Raw genomic sequence first — 23,222 nt, forward strand, 5'->3', positions numbered from 1 at the left:
TTACTTTCAGCAGCTATTACTAATCAATGTTTTAAACAGCTAAACAGTTGCGCTGCTTATTTATTTATTTTGTGTGTGTGGAAACTGTTAACAACATTTTTTTTTTTAAAAGTAATATTTTGTAACATTATAGATGTACTTAATGTGCTGTACCTTGTGATTAATTTAGTATGTCCTTGCTAGGTTTCCTTGGCCCTGTGTAGAGTATATTAATATTCTATATTTAAGATCGCCAACGGCACCAGATTATTGTTGTTCAATATTCACTGCACTTTAAAATATCACACTCACACTCTTACTTGTTCGGGACAAACTGAGTGTCATTATAAGATTAAAGACTCTAGCTTAGATATTTGACCACTGTTTATGATAAAACTGGGTTGCAGTAACATTCATTTCTTAATTTATGTCAGGTATGCAAAATAATTCTGTGTAATTGTTTTTTAAAATATATTGAGTAGAATATCATTACACATATGAATTCCCTCATGTCTACTGTGGTTTATATGTGTTCACATACATGCACTAAACAACATCCGTTATGGCTCTTAGAGCAAAGGTGCGCATATTTGGAAAAATATTGATTTATTATCACGTTTGCAAAATATTTCGGCATACAGAATACCATTTCTAATAGGGTGAGAAGCTCAGTCACTCGGGAGGAGCTCAGAGTAGAGCCGCTGCTCCTCCACATCGAGAGGGGCCAGCTGAGGTGGCTCGGGCATCTTTTACGGATGCCTCCTGGACGCATTCCCGGGAAGGTGTTCCGGGCATGTCCCACCGGGAGGAGACCCCGGGGAAGACCTAGGACACTCTGGAGGGACTATGTCTCCCGGCTGGCCTGGGAACACCTCGGGGTCCCCCGGAAGAGCTGGAGGAAGTGTCTAGGGAGAGGGAAGTCTGGGCATCCCTGCTTAGACTGCTGCCCCCGCGACCCGGCCCCGGATAAGCGGAAGAAGATGGATGGATGGATGGATGGAATACCATTTCTATTCATTTCACACAGAATTTTGCGATCTGAAGAGCTGAAAGAGCATTCAGAGCCCTGAGCTCTGTTTGTTATTTTCCGTGTTTGTGTCAGTTAGGACCTCAGCCATTGTTGCCAGATTGGGTCTACGATTTCCAGGCCAAAATTTCACCAAAACCCACCCACTCCAAGAAAAACCCGCCCAAAACTTTAACTGACAAATATTGTTTTGCCATACCAATCAAGGTTCATAAGCACCATTTTTATCATATAAAAAAAAAAAAAAAAAATCCCAGCAAAACAGAACAGGGCAAATACATGAAAGATAATTAGCAAATGCGACTAAAATGTCTGGAAACTGTCAAAACGGCCATCAGGAAATTAACTGATGACGTTAACCCTCGGAAAAACACATACATCATTTTTAATGTCTGCAGTAAAAATAAGCAAATTTAAGTGCAAAAAGTGCCCAACATAAGTGATCAGAATAAGCAACTTAATTGACAGGCATTTCGCACACTTTAATGCTCACACCACAGCCAGAATGTGTTATTCCTTTAAACTTCCTGTACGATAATGCTTAGCAACAACAACGTGCTTAGCGATCACTTGAATATACAGCTACAAGTTATCACGCTAAGAACCAGTAAGTCAGAAATGATCACGTCTGCCTGCTGATCGCTGATTGGCTAAAAGTGCGTGCTCATCTGCGACTTCACCACCATTTTGTCCTCGTTTACACTGTCAGTGAAATGTGACCCAATTCCGATTTTTTGTTCATATGTGACACAGATCGGATGTGTTCTCTGACAGTGTAAAAAAAACAAAAAACGCATGCATTCGGATATTTCGAGATCGGTTTCAGGCCTCATTCATACATGTATGTAGAAATAAATCAGATATAAATCAGATATGTGCCAATGCGACTGTCATGTAAACAGGCAGATCAGATTTTCTGTCTCCGCGGTTTAATGACGAGAGAAACCCTGACGCGTCTGCAAAGGGACAGAGAAAACGTTAAGGCGTCGTAGGAGAGGAATGTTGACAAGCGTTGACACAAAATATGAAAGGTTGGCTTGCTCATTCTAAAATTTCGGACCCACTGCTTCTCGTTAAAGCCCACCACAATATGCTCCCACCAGTCCTGAGATCTCTCTCGCACACAATAACTGAAGCATGCGCACAGGCTGCAATGATGGCACTTTTCGTCCTCCTCATAATCATGGTGATGTTTGGCGAACTTCGCATATGTCGCAGAGCTAGCATCAACCATATTTTGCGTTTGTCCATCTGCGCAAGATAATTTAACCCTTTAAGCATGCGCGATGTTTCAGATAGTATGGCAAGTGTAAACACATGAATCGGATATGGGTCACAATTGAAAGAAAGTGTAAACGGACGGTCAAAAAAATCGGATCTAGGCAACAAATCAGAATTGGGCATCAAGACCTGCAGTGTAAACGAGGCCTTTGTCTGTGCACTGGAAGCTTCTGTCATTAAGACTAATACCTTGTATGTGTAAGCATATTTGGCAATAAGGCTCATTATGAAAATGAAACATTTAGTCCTTGTTCACTTCATTTGGTCATTTTAACACTGAACCCTGAACCCAACACTGGACCCAAGATAAAAAAAAGAAAAGAAAAAAGTCTTTATATGCTAGGCTAAATGTGCTCATTGTATGTGTTTAGAACTTAAAACGTATGTAAAGGAGTCAGTGCCAGGAATTCTTCTGTCGCACACACAAATGAAGATCTGCTGCAAGGTTCCAACGCCAGTACCGAACTGTAATGGTCAACATCGCTCCTATAATAAGAAAAAAGCTGTTATGATTGAGCATTCTGTCCTTTTTAGGGTTGCATCGTGTGACATCATGTGCTGTTTTTGTTTTGTTTAGATGTCTTTGGTCCATGTTAAAAAAAAATATTTGGTCCGTATTGTGTTTATATATCAGTCGAACTGCGGAGTTTGTTTGGAAGCAGACTGAGACCCACTTTTTCAGGGGTATTGGTCCACTTGTTTGGTGCGCACCAAAAGTGCAAATTCTGTGACTTTGTTCTACTTTCAAAATAGTTTGTTTGTTTGTTGGTTGGAAAATCCAATCGAGCTGGCCCAGAAACATTGAGCAGTGTCATTATTTTGGAGCTGGATGATCTTCTTGTCCAACCAATGGAAGATGGCTAAATCATTTGGGAAACCTGTTGGAACAGTCATTACCTTTTGCAATTCCATGTGCTGCCATTAGTGGCGCAGCAATCACACACTTGTTGCTTGATTATCTCTAAAGCTCACTTGAATTTGTTCCAGTCCAGATGTGACATTATGATGCCTTTGAAGCTGGTTTGAATTCAAGTTCTTTCAGAAGCAAACAAGTTGCCTTCACAGGAAACATCAAGTAATCTTTTTTCCACTTGAAAATTTTACTTTTAAATATATATTTCACATATCCCATCCTTTCCTAATGTATTATTAAATCTGATGGCTGTGTGTAAGTCTTGAGTAATTTTGCCTTTATTTTTGATTAATTATCATGAAGTATGGTTTGATCATAATTTGCATTTTAATGTACAGGTAATTGAATGTAAGTGCAGAATGAGGAAATGACACATTTGGCATTAATCAGCGTATATTTATGTTATGTATGCTGGGCTCCATGTGGATAATTAAGAGTGCCAGCTGTTGTGTTACGGAACGGTATATTTAAAACCCAAACTGATGAAGCTCCTGACGATTCGGTTCAGTTATTTTATGATGACATTAATTAATGAGGATCAGGAAACTGTTGTACAAATCATATGTTTCCTTTCTGTCAAGTGAACTAACTTTCTTAAGACTTCTTTAGAGAATTAAAAAGGAAAATCCACACAGGCAATGGACCAAGTATAATCAGGGTTAAACATATCTTCCCAGAGTGTACTTAAAGCCTTGATTATTATTCTCCAGCTAGAGTTCTTAAACTTTATTTTTTGGCAAGGACTCTGAGCATATGCATAGGAGTGAATAAATAAGGATTAAAAAACAACAACAACTTGAGACAGGCAGTGCACATTCTAAAGTGCATTGACATGCATTTATTCAGTAAGTGGTAAACACAGAGAGAGGGAAAAGGGCTCTGTGATTATGAACTAATGGCTATTTGCACTTAGACAGAGATGAGACAATTTGTTTTTGTCTTTATCTTTACAAACCTCTCACAAGGCTTCTTCAACTGTCACATCAAGTGATGAATAAATTATATATATATATATATATATATATATATATATATATATATAGTATGACCACCTTCCTAATATTATGGTTCCTTCGTTAATAATTCGTTACACAGAACTGTATTATATTAAATATTAATCAAACATGATTCACACCTTCACAAAATCCAAACAATGGATTTTGTGAAGGTGTGAATCATTTTTGTTAATAATTCGTTACACAGAACTGTATTATATTAAATATTAATCAAAAATGATTCACACCTTCACAAAATCCAAACAATCAGTGTAAGAGTAAAACAATGACATAACATTATTTATACGTTTATTTGATTCACAGCTTATATAGTGTTTTGACCTCGACAACCCAACTGCATTTTACCGTAAACTTGCGACTAGTGAACTCTCTAAAGAAGGCGCAATCGCTAAGGGGTCAAAATTATTGTTTTTTCCTGGGTCAAAATTGGTCTTTGGTGGTGGCCGACAGACACTGTCATCCTTTCTTGGCCCCCTTTTTTTTTTTTTTTTTTTTTAAGCTAGGATTTTACCACTGGATTTCATAGCTTTGTACGATAAAATCCTTATTTGCTAGACCTAATCATTATTTTGGTATATAACCATATCAATTTCAAAAAGTAGAATAAAAAAAGTACCATTAAAAAGTTTATTTTAACTAATAGTCTAATTTTCTACCATATACAATTGAATACAATTAGCAGCTAGCTGACAACAACTTGCTTTGCACTTTTTTTCTTTTTTCACTTCACTCCAGTCTAAACTAAAATATTGTTTTGGTAATTGTTCTACACATTGTCATATAAATAACCTGAAAATACAGTAGGCCTAGTTTATTACGGTTAAATCTTGCTAATCACTCTTACTAAAAAAATGGGGTAAGCACACTAAGATTCTCATTTTAAGAGGTGTTAAATGTGGTTTGATTTGTTTACATTAGTTAATGTATTAGGCTAACTAACATGAACCATGAGCAATACATTTGTTACTGTATTTATTAATCTCTGTTAATCTTAGTTGAACAAACAATGAACAGCTGTATTTTTATTATGTTACTTCACACAGTGCATTAGGCTAACTAATGTTAACAAATACAACTTTTGATTTAAATAATGTAGACTACTAGTAAATGGTGAAATTAACATTAATGAAGATTAATAAATGCTGTAGAAGTGCAGTTTATTGATAGTTAATGTTAACTAATGTAGTTAACTAGAGTTTAATAAATGGAACCTTATTATAAAGTGTTACCGATTTGTTATGCACCAGTGTTGGACAGATCATTGTTTTAACCATTCATTAAATGGAGTCGGTTCAAAGGAGTCCTTAGTTCGCGAATCGAAGATTTGCACAAGATTTGAGTCAACACAGAAAACATTTCATCACTGGATAGTTTTTTTTTATTTTTTTTTATTTTTTTTTTACTGAAAGTGTTTTTTATGTCAGCTGAATGGGCGGAACGCTTTTCAGAGCAGATGAGGCAACGTAAAAACTTTTTTTTTTGAGAGAGAGAGAGCAAGAGAGTTTGAAGATGGTGAGGGTGAGAGTGTGTGCGCGCGACCGTGACTCTCTGCTCATTCTTTCAGTAACATGCGCCCTATCGCCAGCGCAGCAATTATCTACAACACTCACCAATCAAATAAGGCTTTGGCGAGACAAAAATTCGCTTTGGCGGCCGCCAAAAAATGTCCAAAGCAGGAAAAACCCTGACCAACTAGGCCATGCTTCCAGGGATGATCTCCTTTTCATGGAGACAGACGCACGCGGTGTGCACGGAGGGGAGGGGCTGTACGTGTGTGTGTGTGTGTGTGTGTGTGTGTGAGAGAGACGGAGGGAGAGCAGGGAAAGGAAATGCAGCTGAACGAATACGCTGTGTGTTTTAAATAGCGTAAAACATTTTTTTTAATAACGAAACGCAATATGTGGCGGCCGGTGTTGATTCTGTGGTGCGCCGCCACAAATTAGTCTATGGGTGGGAAACACTGACTGTGTATTCTGACACTTTTCTATCAGAACCACCATTAACTTCTTGAGTACAGTACATAGTTCTACAGTAGCTCGTCTGTTGGATCGGACCACACAAGCCAGCCTTTGCTCCACACGTGCATCAATGAGTCTAGGCCGCACATGACCCTTTCGCTGGTTCACCAAGGTTCCTTCTTTGGACCACTTTTGATAGATACTGACCACTACAGACCGGGAACACCCCATAAGAGTTGCAGTTTTGGAGATGCTCTGGCCCAGTCTAGCCATCATAATTTGGCCCTTGTCAAACTCACTCAAATCCTTACGCTTGGCCATTTTTCCTGCTTCTAACACATCAGCTTTGAGGACAAAATGTTCACTTGCTGCCTAATATATCCCACCCACTAACAGGTGCGGTGATGAAGAGATAATCAGTGTTATTCACTTCACCTGTCAGTGGTTATTATGTTATGCCTGATCGGTGTATGTATGTATATGTATATATATGTATATATATAGTGCTTTGTAAACGGTAAACGATTAGTGCTTTGTAAACGGAAGATCGCCGCTCTGAGGTGGGGACCTGCATGTTTAGAGAGTGGGGGCATGCAGGACCTGTGCCGGCATGAACACCCTTAGCTGTAGTCTCCACTCTGGACTCGCAGCTCCACCTTGGTGCTTGGAGCATGAGAAGCTGGAAAGGGTTGGGTGAGAGGAAGCGGACACTTAATGGACACTTAGTCGGCATGAGCTCATCACTGGGGTCTTTAAGGCCCACCTCTGATTGAGGTGCTTCTGAGTGGGTGTTGCCCTTACAGAAACACAGTGGTCCCGAAGGCATCTGAAAGAAAAATGTCATACTCACCAGAACGCTACAGAGGAGCAGCAATCCAGGCACCATCCTCTGGCGAGCGTACCTTAATGGCGAGCTGTAGATGACTCCTTGAAGACAGTGTAGCTTTTGTACTGTATCTCAATTTTTTTTTAGGAGGAACTGCCTCCCTTGATTCCTCTGAGGTAAATCCCCTGGTTTTGATATACGTATTTTATGACCAACTATGTTGGATTCATCCTCAGCACAAACCCAGAGAGCAACATCAAGTTGGCTGTGAGCAGTTTCTCTGTTGGCCAACTACAATCCACCCTCTGACCCCACTATAAATGGGACAAATTGGAGACCAATTGCAGACACAAGTTCTCTTCAGATGGCGCTTAACTGCCCACCAGAAAGAGTTAAAACATTGTGTAATAGTGAATGCTTAGCCAGCACTAACTTAAACCCCATCTAAAAAATGTAAATGAACTAAACATAGACCCTGGTTTATAAAAAATAAAACAATTAAAATTGCATTTCCTTTAAATATTTATGAATGTGAATGGAATTCCCGGAGTAGAATAAACCTGTTGCATTCGCTACAAATAGTTTATGTTGCTTTGCTGAGGCCTAAATATAGATACAATATACAGTTAGACAATAATCCACAGACATACACACTCGCAAACTGATTAGTTAACTCATGATGCCCTAACCTCCCACTTTAACATTTGTAATCACTAATTTGTAAGTGTACTGGCTGATAAACAATCAGTGAACTGTTATCAATGCTAATCATATGCTTCCGACAACCACGCATCATTATCATTATGATGTTTACTGAATCCACAGACTCTTAAAGCCCCTCCACTGATTGGATAGATTTAGTTTTAAGAATTATTTTCCAATTCTGACACATTTTTTCTTGATAATTAAAAGGCTATCATTATAACATTGATGGATCTGAGATGTTTCCACTTTATTTATCCCAAAGACTGACACTATATTACTGAACTGGTTTATAAATGATTACATTTTCACACTATAATTCCTCATGAAATACAAATAAATGAAAATGGATAGCATACCTTAGATAATCTAATAAGCAATAACTGGGTTCACAAGTGTCTGATTTTTTATTGGATACGTTGGTATTTTGGCCAATTTAATCAGAGTCATCTCATTTTAAACTCTAGAGGAGATACATGTGAGATTATGGAGTAGTTTTTGTCAGGAGAAAAATCTGAGAAGCAGAAGTTGAGCAGTTTCCAAATCTCTATCTTCATCATGATCTGCAAATCTACTTTCTCAACAATGGGCAACACGAGAACTGCTCTTCATTTCAGTCCTACTTCACAGGTATACATTTTGATATTTCTTAGAGGAGAGCAGTGTTCACGTCACAACAATTTACCACAGGAGTGCCTCAGAGTTTGCCACTTGCCCCCCTCATCTTTCCTATTCACAAAATTATTGGAATATGTTATAAAAAAAAAAAAAAAGTATATATATATATATATATATGTGTGTGTGTGTGTGTGTGTGTGTGTGTGTGTGTGTGTGTGTGTGTGTGTGTGTGTGTGTGTGTGTGTGTGTGTGTGTGTGTGTGTGTGTACTAATGAAGAAAAATGTTATCAGATCAAGAGCGGAATTGGCCGATACAGAGAATTTGGGTATCGGAATCGGATCAGTAAATTAAAAGGTTGTATCAGTGTATTTCTAGAAAAGGTTGGGTTTTTTTTGTTTGTTTTTTAAGACCAATGGTATGGAACAAAGGATAATTTAATCTGGGCCCTCGGATGCCTGACCAGGTAAAGAAGTATAAGTTTATTTTGTTGGGGATCTTGGAGTATGTTCCCACAGGCAAAAAAAAAAAAAACCCATTTTGATAGCATTTTTATGTGTAGCATACACGTACTGTAACTATTGGGTAACAGAGACCATAGTCTAACCCCGGTAAGACATACAGACCCTCAGACCAAATGCATTCTTGAGCTAAAAACACAGGACACCGTGCAGCAGTACACCAGAGCAGAACAAAACACTTTTCTTGTGAACAACACTTCATTCACAGGACACAGTACTCGATTTTCAGTTACCTCTCTCTCAAAAAAAAAAAAAAAAAAAAAAAGAAAGGTAACTTTTTGTTTCAATTAATTGTAGGTAAATATTAATTTCATCAATTGTTATGTTTGTTTTCTGTGTTCTTAAGTATGCTGTTTTGCTGACTGAAAAAAACACTCAAATTTAATTCATAAATTTTTCATTGCAATACTACTGTAGTTCTGATTTAAAACAGATGGCAGAAATATAGGACACACATGATAATGGCTGATATATTCTAAGGGAAATTATTCTGAAGTTATTCAAATTGCTCATTGAATGCACAATGTGTACAGCTGCAGAGCACTGGTAAAACAATTCATCTTTGGATTTTCTAAGGTTTGCAAGGTTGATGGCTTAATTTATTTGAAAGATATTCTTAACCCTCTGGGGACCAAGGTGTTTTTGGGGCCCTTTTCAGTTATTTATAAACATGTTAATGGCAAAGGTGTAAATTCACTCTATATAGCACAAACAGGGCTAGCATAATATGGGAGCAACATGTATGTAGGTGTTTGTATTTTTAAGAGAATAATGTTTATGCGTGGTTATTGAAAAAAATAAAAATGAAAGTTGTTGAAATAAGACCACAAAACACATACTAAATATGTGTCCACAAGACTTTTGACTAATGGATGTTTTCACTTCGAGTTCTGGCTTCAAAATTATGTGAAAATAGTCTTGCTTTATCGTTCACATAAAACAATACATTGATTTAAATTGTATAAGACAGGTTTTGCTTGGAAAGCCAATATGCGAGGGGGGCGTGAAAGAGGAGTGGTTTACACCTGAGAATACAATGTCCCACCCATTATGCGTAATGACTTGCATAATGAGCCATTCATTCAGGTGTGACACTGACTGAGCCAGTGTTTTTATCTATCTTGTAAATATGTTTTGCTATTTTATTAAAAAGGTTACAATTACAACAATAATTACAATTTCAACAATAATTCAAGTGTACTCTTTCTTTGTAAAAAAATTATTATAGGCCTACATTTTATCATATGTATTCATTAGTTTGAATATAGCCAACATTGGAACATCTAACATCTTAGTTGATGACTTTATTTTTGACAAAATTTTTTATTTTTTATATATATATAGCAAAGCATTTTAGTTGATTAAAGCGGTTTATTCTTTCACACACAGACACGCGATTCATATTTAGGCTAAACAGTCTTTACAAATATGTACCCTTCATTCATCTCACAGAAACGCGATTCATATTATAGAAACGCGATTCATCTTTTTGCGGTTTACATAGGCCTACACTAACGTTATTCCATAACGTTATTCCACATAACACTTGAGAAAAGATAACTTAGCCTACCTCACTCCTCATCTATTGCTCCTCATATCAGCACTGTTCTCAGGAAACTTTTCTCCAGGATTATTAGGTAGGCTATGCATCACTCGCGGCGCGCTGCATGTGTTTACAGCTGATGTGGGCGTTTCACAGGTCTGAAATGGTTCAGAATTTGCGTTTGAATAGCACGCGCTCTCCGGGGCGTGGTTACATTACATTTGAATGAGCTCTAATAAGCTCGACTGGAATCGCTCTCTTTTAATACAGATTTCACAAGCTGAGAATATTTGTTTTTTATATAAATTACTTCAATTAAGAGAAGCGATTTCAAGCTTTATGCCCGTGGGTATGTTTACCTGTTTGACTGAATTTTCGAGGAGTATCAGATCATTTTCGAACGCGTTTCAAATTGGACTTCACAGACAGAGAGAGTGCAGAACTTGAATCATGTTTATTTTTCTTTATTTGGCAAAAAGCACAACACTTTATTTTTATTGTGAGTATACAGAAAAAAAATAGAAACTGAACAGGATCGATTGATGTATAACACGAAAATGAAAGATCAAAATTAACAGAGCAGTTTGAGCTTATTTTACATTGCTAAAAAAAAAAAAACGAGCAAAACGCGGGGGCGCGTTTTTGGTCCCCAGAGGGTTAATTGTGTTTGAACAAGTAAACTATCCACAAAGTACTGCCTGTTGTCTGTAAATACAAACATTCTTGTAGACCACTGTAAAATAATTAGAATGAATTCCCTCGGCAATCTATTACTGTGGTATCATGTAGTTTAGCCTGCCCCTAAACTGCATGCAAAAGTGCAACAAGCTGGTTCTCTTACGAGAGGTCTCTCGTACTGCGTAAGATATCTTATGCTAGGGGAAAATCCTTTTCCGCGAGATATTGAAGCCAAAAATTATCCTTAATTTTGTAATAATGCAAAACGCGTTGCAGCAGCAATGCAGACATAGGCGAGACAGCTCGCGCGCCTATTGGCTGCTCTGCGGCAACTGCAGCAGCCTATCGAGCGAGGCCTGGCGTGACGTCAGACCCAATCAGGGCACTTCGCGCCCGCTGCGTCACGTCCCGCCGAAATGGGCGTGGTCTAGGCCTATAAATATCGCTCGCAGGCAGCTATTATCTGATTTTTCATCCTTCAAGCGAAGCACACGCATCGCTGGAGCTGGATTAGAAGCCGCGCCGTCGAGAGAGAGCACCTTCAGCGGGACGAGTCACTGAAGTCGCTGGCCGCGCCGCCTTCCTTGCCTTCCTGCTGCGCTTTCCGGCATTATATCCTTTCTCTGCTACTGTGTTTATGTATGTGTGTGTGCTCGCCGCCGCGACACACACTCCCATTGCACTAAAAGAGCTGGGCGTCTTTTTCAAGACGCCCCTTTTCCTGATCACGCAGCTCTCGCACTCGCTGACGGCGACTGCCCTCACTGCGAGTTAGGTACTGCCTATGGTGACTCTGAGGACTCACCTGGCATCCTTCTCCGAGACTGCTCCTCCGCCCCCCCCCCAACCCGCAAAGCTTGCCGGTTCGCCCGCTTGCCTTGCCTGCTTGGGGGACGATACCTGTTCTCCCTCTGTTCGAGCCGCGCACACCGCGCCGCTCACAGAGGATGTCAGGAGCGGGCGGTCACGGGGCTAGCTTTCTCTCTCCCTCTGTTCAAGCCGCGCAAACTGCGCCGCTCACAAGGGAGGCTGGAAGCGGACGGTCGGGGTTAGTTTTTCTTTACGTTATAAGAAAGCTACCCTGCCTTCTGCGCCCCATTCATGCGTCACTCACCGGCGAAAGGAGAAAGATGTGTTTTTTAGTCCCTCCGAGGATGGACTGACCTTCAATTTCTCATACATATTCCCAGTTCCCTGATCATGCGACTGGAAATATCAATATTGCAGCAGGCGAGCCTGTTTTAATACAAGCGCGCCTGCAAGCATACGCCGAAGAAAGCATGTGACGCTCTTATATGCTCGTGCATCCGAAAACCTTTGCGTTCCCCCCCTGTGGCTCAGTGGCGGAATCATTGGTTTTTCTCACGAGAGACCGGAGTTCGAATCCCGGTCTAGCGGCAGTTTAAAATTATGCCGCCAATGCTTCGCTCTGTCAGTTCCCTGAAAAGCGACTGCAGACGTGCATTTTGCAGCCAACGAGCGCGTTGCACAACCCGCTCGCCTGCACCCAAACACCGTTTCTATGGTTTCCGTGCGTCACTGGCGAAAGGAGAAAAGAGCGTTTTCTGGTCCCCCCGCGGATGGACCGACCTCCTCTTTCTCGTACATTTCTCATTCCCCTCTGAAGTTCGGGCGACTGGAAATGTCTGTATTGCAGTGAGCAAGCCTGTTGTAATACACGCATGCCTGCAAACAAACGCCAGCACGTTGACGCTCTCTTATAATACTCGCGCTAACTGAGTTACAATGTGTCTCCCCCTGTGGCCCAGTGGCAGACTCTCAGGTTTTTGCACGCGAGAGACCCGCGTTCGATCCCCGGGTCTACCGGCAGATAAAATTATGCCGTCAATGCTCGCTCTGTCAGTTCCCTGAAAAGGCGACTGCAGATGTGTATTTTGCAGCCAACGAGCGCGTTGTACAACCCGCTCGCCTGCACCCAAACACCGTTTCTATGGTGTTCCGTGCGTCACTGGCGTAAGGAAAAAAGGGAGTTTTTCTGGTCCCGCTGCGGACGGACCAACCTCCTTTTTCCTATACATTTCCCATTCCCCTCTGGAATTCAGGCGACTGGAAATGTCAATATTGCAGTGAACAAGCCTGTTGTAATGCACGCAGGCCTGCAATAAACGCCAGCATGTTGACGCTCTCTGTTTCTATGGCAACTTCTCGCTCGTTCAGTTCCAGTAAATGTGACTGTTCCAGTGTATCCTGCAGTAAACAAGTCGGTTCTGTCACCCGCTTGCCTGCACACAAACGCCGTTTTTACGGCTACCCAGATAAATCCCATAAGTGTGAATTTTTTCTGGTGTCCCGGCCACGGCCGATGGTGCTTTATGTGTAAGAAGAATGCCCACTGCCCAGTGCCCATCTCTGCACACAAGCACAGCCCGTCACACAGGGCTCGCGCACATGAATCGGCTCAGACCGATTGCGCTTCAAACATGGTGAATGTGCCCACTAACACCGCGTTATGCATGTCTCACGGTTTCTGTAAAAACGAAACCAACGTGCACTCGCTTCACGCAAGCGAACGATGCTTTCGGTGTGATAAATGTGCCCGCTGTCCCGCGCCCACATCCACACATAGACATGACAGTTCCCACGGGAACCGCCCAGCCCTCCCCCTCGCGGTTAACCACCGCAGAGGAGTCGAGCGCGGGCAATCTGCCCGCTGTCATCAGCGCGCCCCATGCCTCAAATGTCACGAGCGACACGCTTGTGTTACAGCACACCGAAGCTTCTCCATCGCTGAGCGAGCGGAGCGCGCTTCGTATTCGACCCCTAGCTATCCATGCAGACGCATGGGCAAAGCTACCCGGGGTTTCGAAGTGGGTGCTGAACATTATAGAAAGAGGCTATTCGCTGCAGTTTCGCCGACGCCCTCGCCGCTATGTGGCGCGCGTCGAGACCACGGTAAAAACAGAAGTAGCACATCTACTTCGAGCCGAGGTGACGAAACTATTGAGCAAAGGGGCCATAGAACCTCTCTCTCAAGATCAGAGCGAGGGAGGGCTATACAGCAGATAATTCCTGGTACCGAAAAAAGACGGGGGTCTCAGACCCATACTAGATCTAAGGCAACTGAACAAAGTGCTTGTGAAGCGACAGTACAGGATGCTCACGACCAGGCAAATCCTTGTGCAGATTCGCCAAGGAGATTGGTTTGTGTCAATAGATCTGAAAGACGCGTGTTTTCAAATACAGATAGCGTCACGTCACAGGCGATATTTGAGATTCGCCTTCGAGGGCCAGGCATATCAGTACACAGTCCTGCCGTTCGGTTTGTCCCTAGCACCCCGTACATTTACGAAGTGCATGGATGCGGCGCTCGCACCCCTCAGAATGAGAGGCATGTGAGTGCTGAACTATTTGGACGATTGGCTGATTCTAGCGCAATCTCGCGCAGTGCTCATAGAACACACGACCATTTTACTCGATCACCTCGAGGATTTGGGTCTGAGTGTCAATTGGGCGAAGAGCTCCCTGTCACCCAGTCAGAAAATATCTTTCCTGAGCACAGAACTGGACTCACTATCCATGATAGCGCGACTATCACAACAGCGCGCGGTAGACATTCGACGCACAGCGAACTCTTTTCGCTGCGGCGCGTCTGTCCCGCTCAAGAGATTTCAGAAGATGCTAGGTCTCATGGCCTCAGCATCGTCAGTGCTCCAGCTGGGTCTGCTCCGCATGCGCCCGCTGCAGTTTTGGCTGAAAGCGCGAGTCCCACGCGAAGCGTGGGCACCCGGTTTGCTTCGCCTCAGGGTCAATCAGAAATGCGTTACAGCTCTGAAACCCTGGAAAGCGAACGACTGGTACCAATCAGGTGTAAGCCTGGGGACTTCCTCGAGGGTGAAAGTGGTGTCCACGGACGCGTCCACCTCGGGATGGGGAGCGCTGCTCGAGGGCAGACCGTTCTTCGGCCAGTGGTCAGAACGGGAGAAGCTCCTGCACATAAACTGCCTCGAAATGCTGGCAGTAGACAACGCGCTGACGCGTTTTTGTCCCCAAATAAAAGGTCACCACGTCTTGGTCCGTTCGGACAACATGTCTGTGGTGTCCTACATAAATCGCCAGGGCGGCATCAGATCCGAGAAACTGTACAGGCTGGCAGAACGCCTCCTGGTATGGGCTCAGTGCAACCTGCGCTCGCTCAGAGCAGCGCACGTGCCAGGGATCATGAATATAGGACCAGACAGACTGTCCAGGAACAATGTTCCGGCAGGCGAATGGTCTCTACACCCACAGACAGTCCAACTGCTGTGGAAGAAATTCGGCAGAGCGGAAGTGGACCTGTTTGCGTCTCAAGAAAACGCTCACTGTCAAGAATTTTTCTCCAAGAGCAGGAGCGCGCTGGCCCATGTGTGGCCCCGCCGCCCGCTCTATGCTTTTCCCCCCGTCTCTCTCCTGCCTCAGGTGATAGAACGGATCAGGGAAGAAGGATGCTCAGTACTGCTGGTAGCACCGTTCTGGAAAAACCAACCTTGGTTCCCAGCCGTGATGCAGTTAGCAAGTACTGCCCCGTGGCCAGTACCAGTGAGGAGAGATCTCCTCTCACAGGCCCGCGGCTCGATCTGGCATCCTCACCCGGAACTATGGTCCCTTCATGTCTGGGCCATCAACGGGTACATGTTGGACTCCCTAAAGGAGTATTAAACACGATCACGCAGGCTAGAGCTCCGTCTACAAGACGACTCTATTCTTCGAAATGGTCAGTGTTTTCGGGCTGGTGCACAGCCCGTGGTGTGTCACCCACAAACTGTGATGTGACGGAGGTGCTTTCCTTCCTACAAGAGCTGTTGGATGGGGGCAGGGCCCCCTCCACGCTCAAAGTTTATGTGGCGGCTATAGCAGCGTTCTCAGAAACAACGCTTGGTCAGTCAATAGGAAGGAACGATTTAGTCATCCGCTTCCTTAGAGGAGCTAAGAGACTGAATCCTCCCAGACCTCCCTCAGTCCCCGTATGGGACCTTTCTACGGTTCTGGAAGCCATGAAAGGTGCGCCATTTGAGCCTTTACAGTCAATCGATTTGAAACACCTGTTTTTCAAAACGGTGTTTTTGCTGGCTCTCGCTTCAGTGAAGCGCATAGGGGATCTGCACGCGCTCTCTGTGAGCGCGGCGTGCATGGAGTTTGGGCCCAATGACTCAAAAGTTATACTCAAACCTAAGCACGGTTATGTTCCAAAATCCCTCAACACACCGTTTAGGGCGCAGATTATCTCTCTGTCAGCCCTACCGGTCCCTGATGAGGAAAGAGACGCGAGCCTCCTTTGCCCAGTCAGGGCATTACGAGCTTATGTGTCTCGCTCGTCTGTTTTCAGACAGACGGAACAGCTCTTTGTTTCGTTTAGCGGACGTTCTAAGGGACTAGCCGCGTCGAAACAGAGCCTATCCAGATGGATAGTTGATGCTATAGCGCTGGCATACGCCTCCAAGGGCATGCATTGCCCTTTGGGTGTCAGAGCGCATTCCACGAGAGGCATGGCCTCTTCGTGGGCCTGGTCAAGTGGGATTGCCCTGCAAGATATTTGTATGGCGGCAGGCTGGGCCTCCCCGTCTACATTTATAAGGTTTTATAACCTAGAGGTTCCCGCCCTGCAGGCCAGGCTGCTGTCGGTCTAAACTACCAGTATTATCTGACCTGATGCGTTCAGCTCAGAATGCTGCGTTTACTGAGCACAGCTCAATTTTCGACAGTTTAAAGCTGGGCAAACTGTGTAAGACCCACATTTTTTCCCATCAGTTCAGGCCGTACCCCGCCCTGTCTGTATGATGAAATTTGCGTCCCTTCGACGCTACTTTATGTGGAAAAGTGAGGCTGCACCCCTCCTTCTTCCCGGACTCTCTGTGAGTTCACTGAGTGATTGTGCACTATATGTACCCCGGGCTTTCGCCCTTGGGTCTTTGGTGTCAGATCTCAGCATGCACGGCGTTTTACATTGGGTCCCCTAGCGTAAGATATCTTACGCAGTACGAGAGACCTCTCGTAAGAGAACGTACTCGGTTACTAACATAACCTCGGTTCTCTCTAGAAGAGGGAACGAGTACTGCGTATCTTGCCGTGCATGCACACGCTCTGGTTGCTTCGATGATGAAAAACCAGATAATAGCTGCCTGCGAGCGATATTTATAGGCCTAGACCACGCCCATTTCGGCGGGACGTGACGCAGCGGGCGCGAAGTGCCCTGATTGGGTCTGACGTCACGCCAGGCCTCGCTCGATAGGCTGCTGCAGTTGCCGCAGAGCAGCCAATAGGCGCGCGAGCTGTCTCGCCTATGTCTGCATTGCTGCTGCAACGCGTTTTGCATTATTACAAAATTAAGGATAATTTTTGGCTTCAATATCTCGCGGAAAAGGATTTTCCCCTAGCGTAAGATATCTTACGCAGTACTCGTTCCCTCTTCTAGAGAGAACCGAGGTTACGTTAGTAACCGAGTACGTTTGTCCACTTAGCATGCTGCCGTGCAAAGGCAAAAGACCATAACTTCGTTTTTGGTCGAAAATGAGTTATTTATATTTTTGCCACATTCAAGACCTCCTTTATCATGTGGATGAGTATCTTGAATCAATTAAAATAATGAGTTGTCTTAAAGGAACACTCCACCGTTTTTTGAAATAGGGCTTATTCACCTTCTTTCCTACATTTAGATAGGTGGGCAAATGCAGTTTTGTCTCAGTGCATGCATTGTTTTAGTTTGACAGGGTCGGCGCTAGCTTAGCTTAGCATAATGAATGGAATCCTTTGTTGCCAGCTAGCATGTCCTGAGTAAAAGTGATATAAAAATTTTAAAAAACCCACCTAACTACTTCTTGTGGCCTGCGTATTCACAACAAGTACAAATAGCGATGCAGATTAACAGTAGACGATTTCCTATGCAGATATTGACTTGGGACTATATTAGGGGGAAGCACAGGTGAAGCACTGCTACTTGGGCGCAGAGATATCACGCCCAAGTAGCAGTGCTTCGCCTGTGCTTCCCCCTAATATAGTCCTTAATATATAAGTCAATATCTGCCTAGGAAATCGCCTAGTGTTAATCTGCATCACTATTTGTACTTGTTGTGAATACGCAGGCCACAAGAAGTAATTAGGTGGGTTTTTTAAAATGTTTATATCACTTTTACTCAGGACATGCTAGCTGGCAACAAAGGATTCCATTCATTGTGCTAAGCTAAGCTAGCGCCGACCCTGTAAACTAAAACAATGCATGCACTGAGACAAAAATGCATTTGCTCACCTATCTAAATGTAGGAAAGAAAGTGAATAAGCCCTATTTCAAAAAACGGTCGAGTGTTCCTTTAACAGTAACTTCCAAAAGCCCATGAGAAACAAAGGCAGAACACCGTAACACCAGTTACCGCTCTTTGGCTTTGTTTTGGAACGCTCAAATTGAGTTACGGTACTCTGCCTTTGTTAAGCCGCGCGTCAATATGAAGTTACTGTGCCGGTGTTCTATCAAATAATGCTACCTACCAGATTGTACGGTTATCTGCCTTTGTTTTACTGTCCATTAAAATTTAAATTACGGTGTAGCCTGTGTACTTTGTACAACTGCCATCAGTCCCTGTAACTTCTGATGTCCTCAGAGCTTTGTCCTGCACAAATGCGGTCAGAACATTTAGTATGGTATGAAACCGCTCCATCGACAAACGTGCGATATCGATCGCGAAGGATTATGCAGAGTCGACAGAAAATTGTTACACGTGCCATAGCAGATGAATACAACAAAGAACTAAAGCCCCGCCTCACCCAGTTCGGGTACCGGACGTGGTTGAAACACTCATGCATCTAGCTGGCAGAGTGCCAAAACTTCGCCGGCGCCTTCAGCACCGCCCTAAGCACGGTCAAGCCAACGCTGGACTAATATATCTATGGAGGTATTTTGTCATGTCAAATGTATTAATAATGCCATCAGAATGCAACCAAAGCACAGGATAGCAATAAGTAGATGGTTATAAATAATTGTAAATCATACAAAATAAATGCCATGATCACTAGATTTTTTACAGGTGTTACTATAATGATTTTGTTAATGGTGATCAGCAACCAAATAGTGATAATTTGGAAGTTACTGCCTTTTGCCTTGGCATGACTTCTCACTTTTTGCTGACAATACAAAGGCAGAGTACAGTAACTTAACAATAGTGGTCAAAAGTCAAGTTTGAGCTCAAGATTTTTTATGTATATAATTTTCATTACTGAAATATCTATTTGCCAGATTTCCAGTGTCCTACCTATAATTAATTTGGCGGGACAACTAGGGGTGTGACGGTTAGTATATAACCGTGAGACCGACGGTTATAGTTGAACACCGTCATTAGAACTCTTTAACCGCCAAAACCATGTTATTAAAATATTTTTTACAAAATTGTTTTATTATAGAGAATGTTTAAATACTAATTAAAAACAATTGTAAACAGTCTGTGTTATTAATGGTCTACGTCGTTTCCAACTGTATTTGATTCTTTGCAAAGTACCCCCTGACCGACCGCCAATCATTTGAGATAGAAATAAAAGCTATATGATATATGAGATTTATTAAACAAATGAAAAACATTTGCAATAATAAACAACGTATCATTACCGATAACTGATCGTGCAGTTTAATTACCCCTTGACTGGCCCAAAACATGTTTGATAAAAGAAACATATACAGTGTGTAGTGTATATATGATGTGTATTACATTTTAGCTCAAAAACGTACTCGGTTACTAACGTAACCTCGGTTCTCTCTAGAGAGGAAACGAGTACTGCGTAAATCTTACGCTAGGGGAAAATCTCTTTTCCGCGAAATACTGAAGCCAAAAAATTATCCTTAATTTTGAAATAATGTAAAACGCGTTGCGGCAGCATGCAGACACAGGCGAGACGGCTTGTGCGCCTATTGGCTGCCCTGCGGCAACTGCAGCAGCCTATCGATAAGGCCCACTCGTGACGTCAGCTCCAATGGGGGCGCTTCGCGCCCAATACGTCACGTCCCGCCAGAATGGGCGTGGTCTAGGGCTATAAACATAGCTTCGAGAGGCTAGCTCACTGGTTTTTCATCGCCGAAGCGAACCAGAGCGTGTGCAGGCACGGCAAGATACGCAGTACTCGTTTCCTCTCTAGAGAGAACCGAGGTTACGTTAGTAACCGAGTACGTTCTCTTACGAGAGGTACTCTCGTACTGCGTAAATCTTACGCTAGGGGAAACAGTGTAAAACGCCGTGCATGCTCAGATCCAGCACCAAAGTCCCAAGGGCAAGTGCCCAGGCTCATATAGTACATGATCATAATGGACTCACAGAGAGCCCAGGAAAGAGTGGCTAGAATAGCATTATTCCTGTAATAATATAACATCTTATAAGGAGCAGTTATACTGATGATGTGTCGTACAGTCAGGGCGACCCCCGGCCTGGACTGACGAATATAGTGGGTCTTACACACTGCCCATAGAGCTGCGCGATCCAACAGCGAGCATTTGCTCAAGCAGTTTCAGTATTCTGGCCCGAACACATCAGGGCAGACAGTACCGATTTTAGACCGAAAGCAGCTTAGCCTGCAAGGCGGGAACCTCTAGGTTATAAAACCTTATAAATGTAGACGGGGAGGCCCAGCCTGCCGCCATACAGATATCTTGCAAGGCAATCCCACTAGACCAAGCCCACGACGAGGCCACGCCACTCGTGGAGTGTGCTCTGACTCCAAATGGGCACTGTAAGCCCTTAGAGGTATAAGCCAGCGCTATAGCATCAACTATCCAACTGGATAGGCTCTGTTTCGACACGGCAAGTCCCTTAGAACGTCCGTAGAGTGAAAACAAAGAGCTGCTCTGTCTGTATGAAAACAGACGTGCGAGACACATAAGCTCTTAATGCTCTGACTGGGCAAAGGAAGCTTGCGTCTCCTTCCTCGTCAGAGACCGGTAAGGCTGACAGGGAATGACCTGCGCCCTAAACGGTGTGTTGAGGGATTTTGGAACATAACCGTGCTTAGGTTTGAGTATAACTCTTGAGTCATTAGGCCCAAACTCCATACACGTCGCGCTTACTGAGAGCGCGTGTAAGTCCCCTGTGCGCTTCACTGAAGCGAGAGCCAGAAGAAACACTGTCTTGAAAGACAGGTGTTTAAGATCAATCGTCTGTAAAGGCTCGAATGGGTCACCTTTCATGGCTTCCAGCACTGTAGAAAGGTTCCATACAGGGACTGAGGGAGGCCTGGGAGGATTCAGTCTCTTAGCTCCTCTAAGGAAGACGATGACTAAATCGTTCCTTCCTACTGACTGACCCAGCGTTGTTTTTGAGAACGCTGCTATGGCCGCCACATACACTTTGAGCGTGGAAGGGGTCCTGCCCTTGTCCAACAGCTCTTGTAGGAAGGAGAGAACCTCCGTCACCCCACAGTCTAGGGGCGACACGCCACGAGCTGTGCATCAGCTGGAGAACACTGACCATTTCGAGGAATAGTGACGTCGCATAGACGGAGCTCTAGCCTGCGTGATCGGGTTTAACACTCCGCTTGGGGAGGTCAGCGGGTACCCGTTGATGGCCCAAACATGAAGGGACCACAGCTCTGGGCGCGGATGCCAAAACGAGCCCTTGGCCTGAGAGAGGAGGTCCCTCCTCACTGGCACTGGCCATGGGGCAGTGCTTGCTAGCTGCATCAGAACTGGGAACCAGGGTTGGTTTTTCCAGAACGGCGCTACGAGTAGCACTGAGCATCCTTCTCTGATCCGTTCTATCACCTGAGGCAGGAGAAAGACGGGAGGAAAGGCATAGAGCGGGCGGCGGGGCCATACGTGAGCCAGCGCGTCCCTGCTCTTGGAGAAAAATTCCAGACAGTGAGCGTTTTCTTGAGACGCGAACAGGTCTACTTCCGCTCTGCCGAATTTCTTCCACAGCAGCTGGACTGTCTGTGGGTGTAGAGGCCATTCGCCTGTCGGAACATTGTTTCTGGACAGTCTGTCCGGTCCTACGTTCAGGAGCCCTGGCACATGCGCTGCTCTCGGCGAGAGCAGGTTGCGCTGATCCCACACCAGGAGGCGTTCTGTCAGCCTGTGCAGGTTTCGGGACCTGAGGCCGCCCTGGCGATTTATGTAGGACACCACTGACATGTTGTCCGAGCGGACCAGGACGTGGTGTCCTCGTATTTAGGGACAAAAACGCGTCAGTGCGTTGTCTACTGCCAACATTTCGAGGCAGTTTATGTGTAGAAGCTTCTCCCGTTCTGACCATTGGCCGAAGAACGGTCTGCCCTTGAGCAGTGCTCCCCATCCCAAGGTGGAGGCGTCCGTAGACACTACCTTCACACTCGAGGAAGTCCCCAGGCTAACACCTGATTGGTACAAGTCGTTTGCTTTCCCAGGTTTCAGAGCTGCGATGCATTTCTGATTGACCTTGAGACGAAGCAGACCGGAAGCCCACGCTCGGCGCGGTACTCGCGCTTTCAGCCAGAACTGTAGCGGGCGCATGCGAAGCAAGCCCAACTGAAGTACTGATGATGCTGAGGCCATGAGACCTAGCATCCTCTGAAATTTCTTGAGCGGGACAGATGCGCCGCAGCGGAAAGAGCTCGCTGCGCGCTGAATGTCTAGTACGCGCTCTGGTGACAGTCGCGCTATCATAGACAGCGAGTCCAGTTCTGTGCCCAGAAAAGATATTATCTGTCTGGGAGACAGAGAACTCTTCGCCCAATTGACCCAGATTCTCGAGGTGATCGAGCAAAATGGTCCTGTGCTCTATGAGCACCGAGTGAGATTGAGCTAGAATCAGCCAATCGTCCAAGTAGTTCAATACTCGCATGCCCTGTAGTCTGAGGGGTGCGAGCGGCTAGAGACAAGCCGAACGGTAGGACTGAGCACTGATATGCCTGGCCCTCGAAGGCGAATCTCAAACGTCGCCTGTGACGTGACGCTATTTGTATTTGAAAATATGCGTCTTTCAGATCTATTGACACAAACCAATCTCCTCGGCGAATGTGCGTGAGGGTTTTTCTGGTCGTGAGCATTCCGAACTGTTGCTTCGCAAGCACTCTGTTCAGTTGCCTTAGATCTAGTATGGGTCTGAGACCCCCGTCTTTTTTCAGTACCAGGAAGTATCTGCTGTATAGCCCTCCTTCACTCTGAGCTTGAGATAAAGGCTCTATGGCCCCTTTGCTCAACAGTTTCAAAATTTCGGCTCG

At 44.2% G+C, this 23,222-nt stretch overlaps 2 protein-coding genes across 2 annotated transcripts in view; both read left to right on the plus strand.

Moving 5' to 3' along the window:
* Positions 1 to 16,441, plus strand: part of LOC309508430 (uncharacterized protein) — a 240,330-nt gene extending 223,889 nt beyond the window's left edge. Inside the window, exon 2 of the mRNA XM_082183067.1 lies at positions 11,202 to 16,441. Coding sequence (XP_082039193.1) covers positions 14,598 to 15,716 — 1,119 coding nt within the window. The 5' untranslated portion in view covers positions 11,202 to 14,597 and the 3' untranslated portion in view covers positions 15,717 to 16,441. The remainder of the gene's footprint in view (positions 1 to 11,201) is intronic.
* Positions 1 to 23,222, plus strand: part of spon1a (spondin 1a) — a 294,770-nt gene that overhangs the window by 178,444 nt on the left and 93,104 nt on the right. The gene's annotated exons all lie outside the window — the stretch shown is intronic.

Source organism: Leuciscus leuciscus (genome assembly GCF_965113295.1).
Source record: "Leuciscus leuciscus genome assembly, chromosome: 10".
NCBI lineage: Eukaryota > Metazoa > Chordata > Actinopteri > Cypriniformes > Leuciscidae > Leuciscus > Leuciscus leuciscus.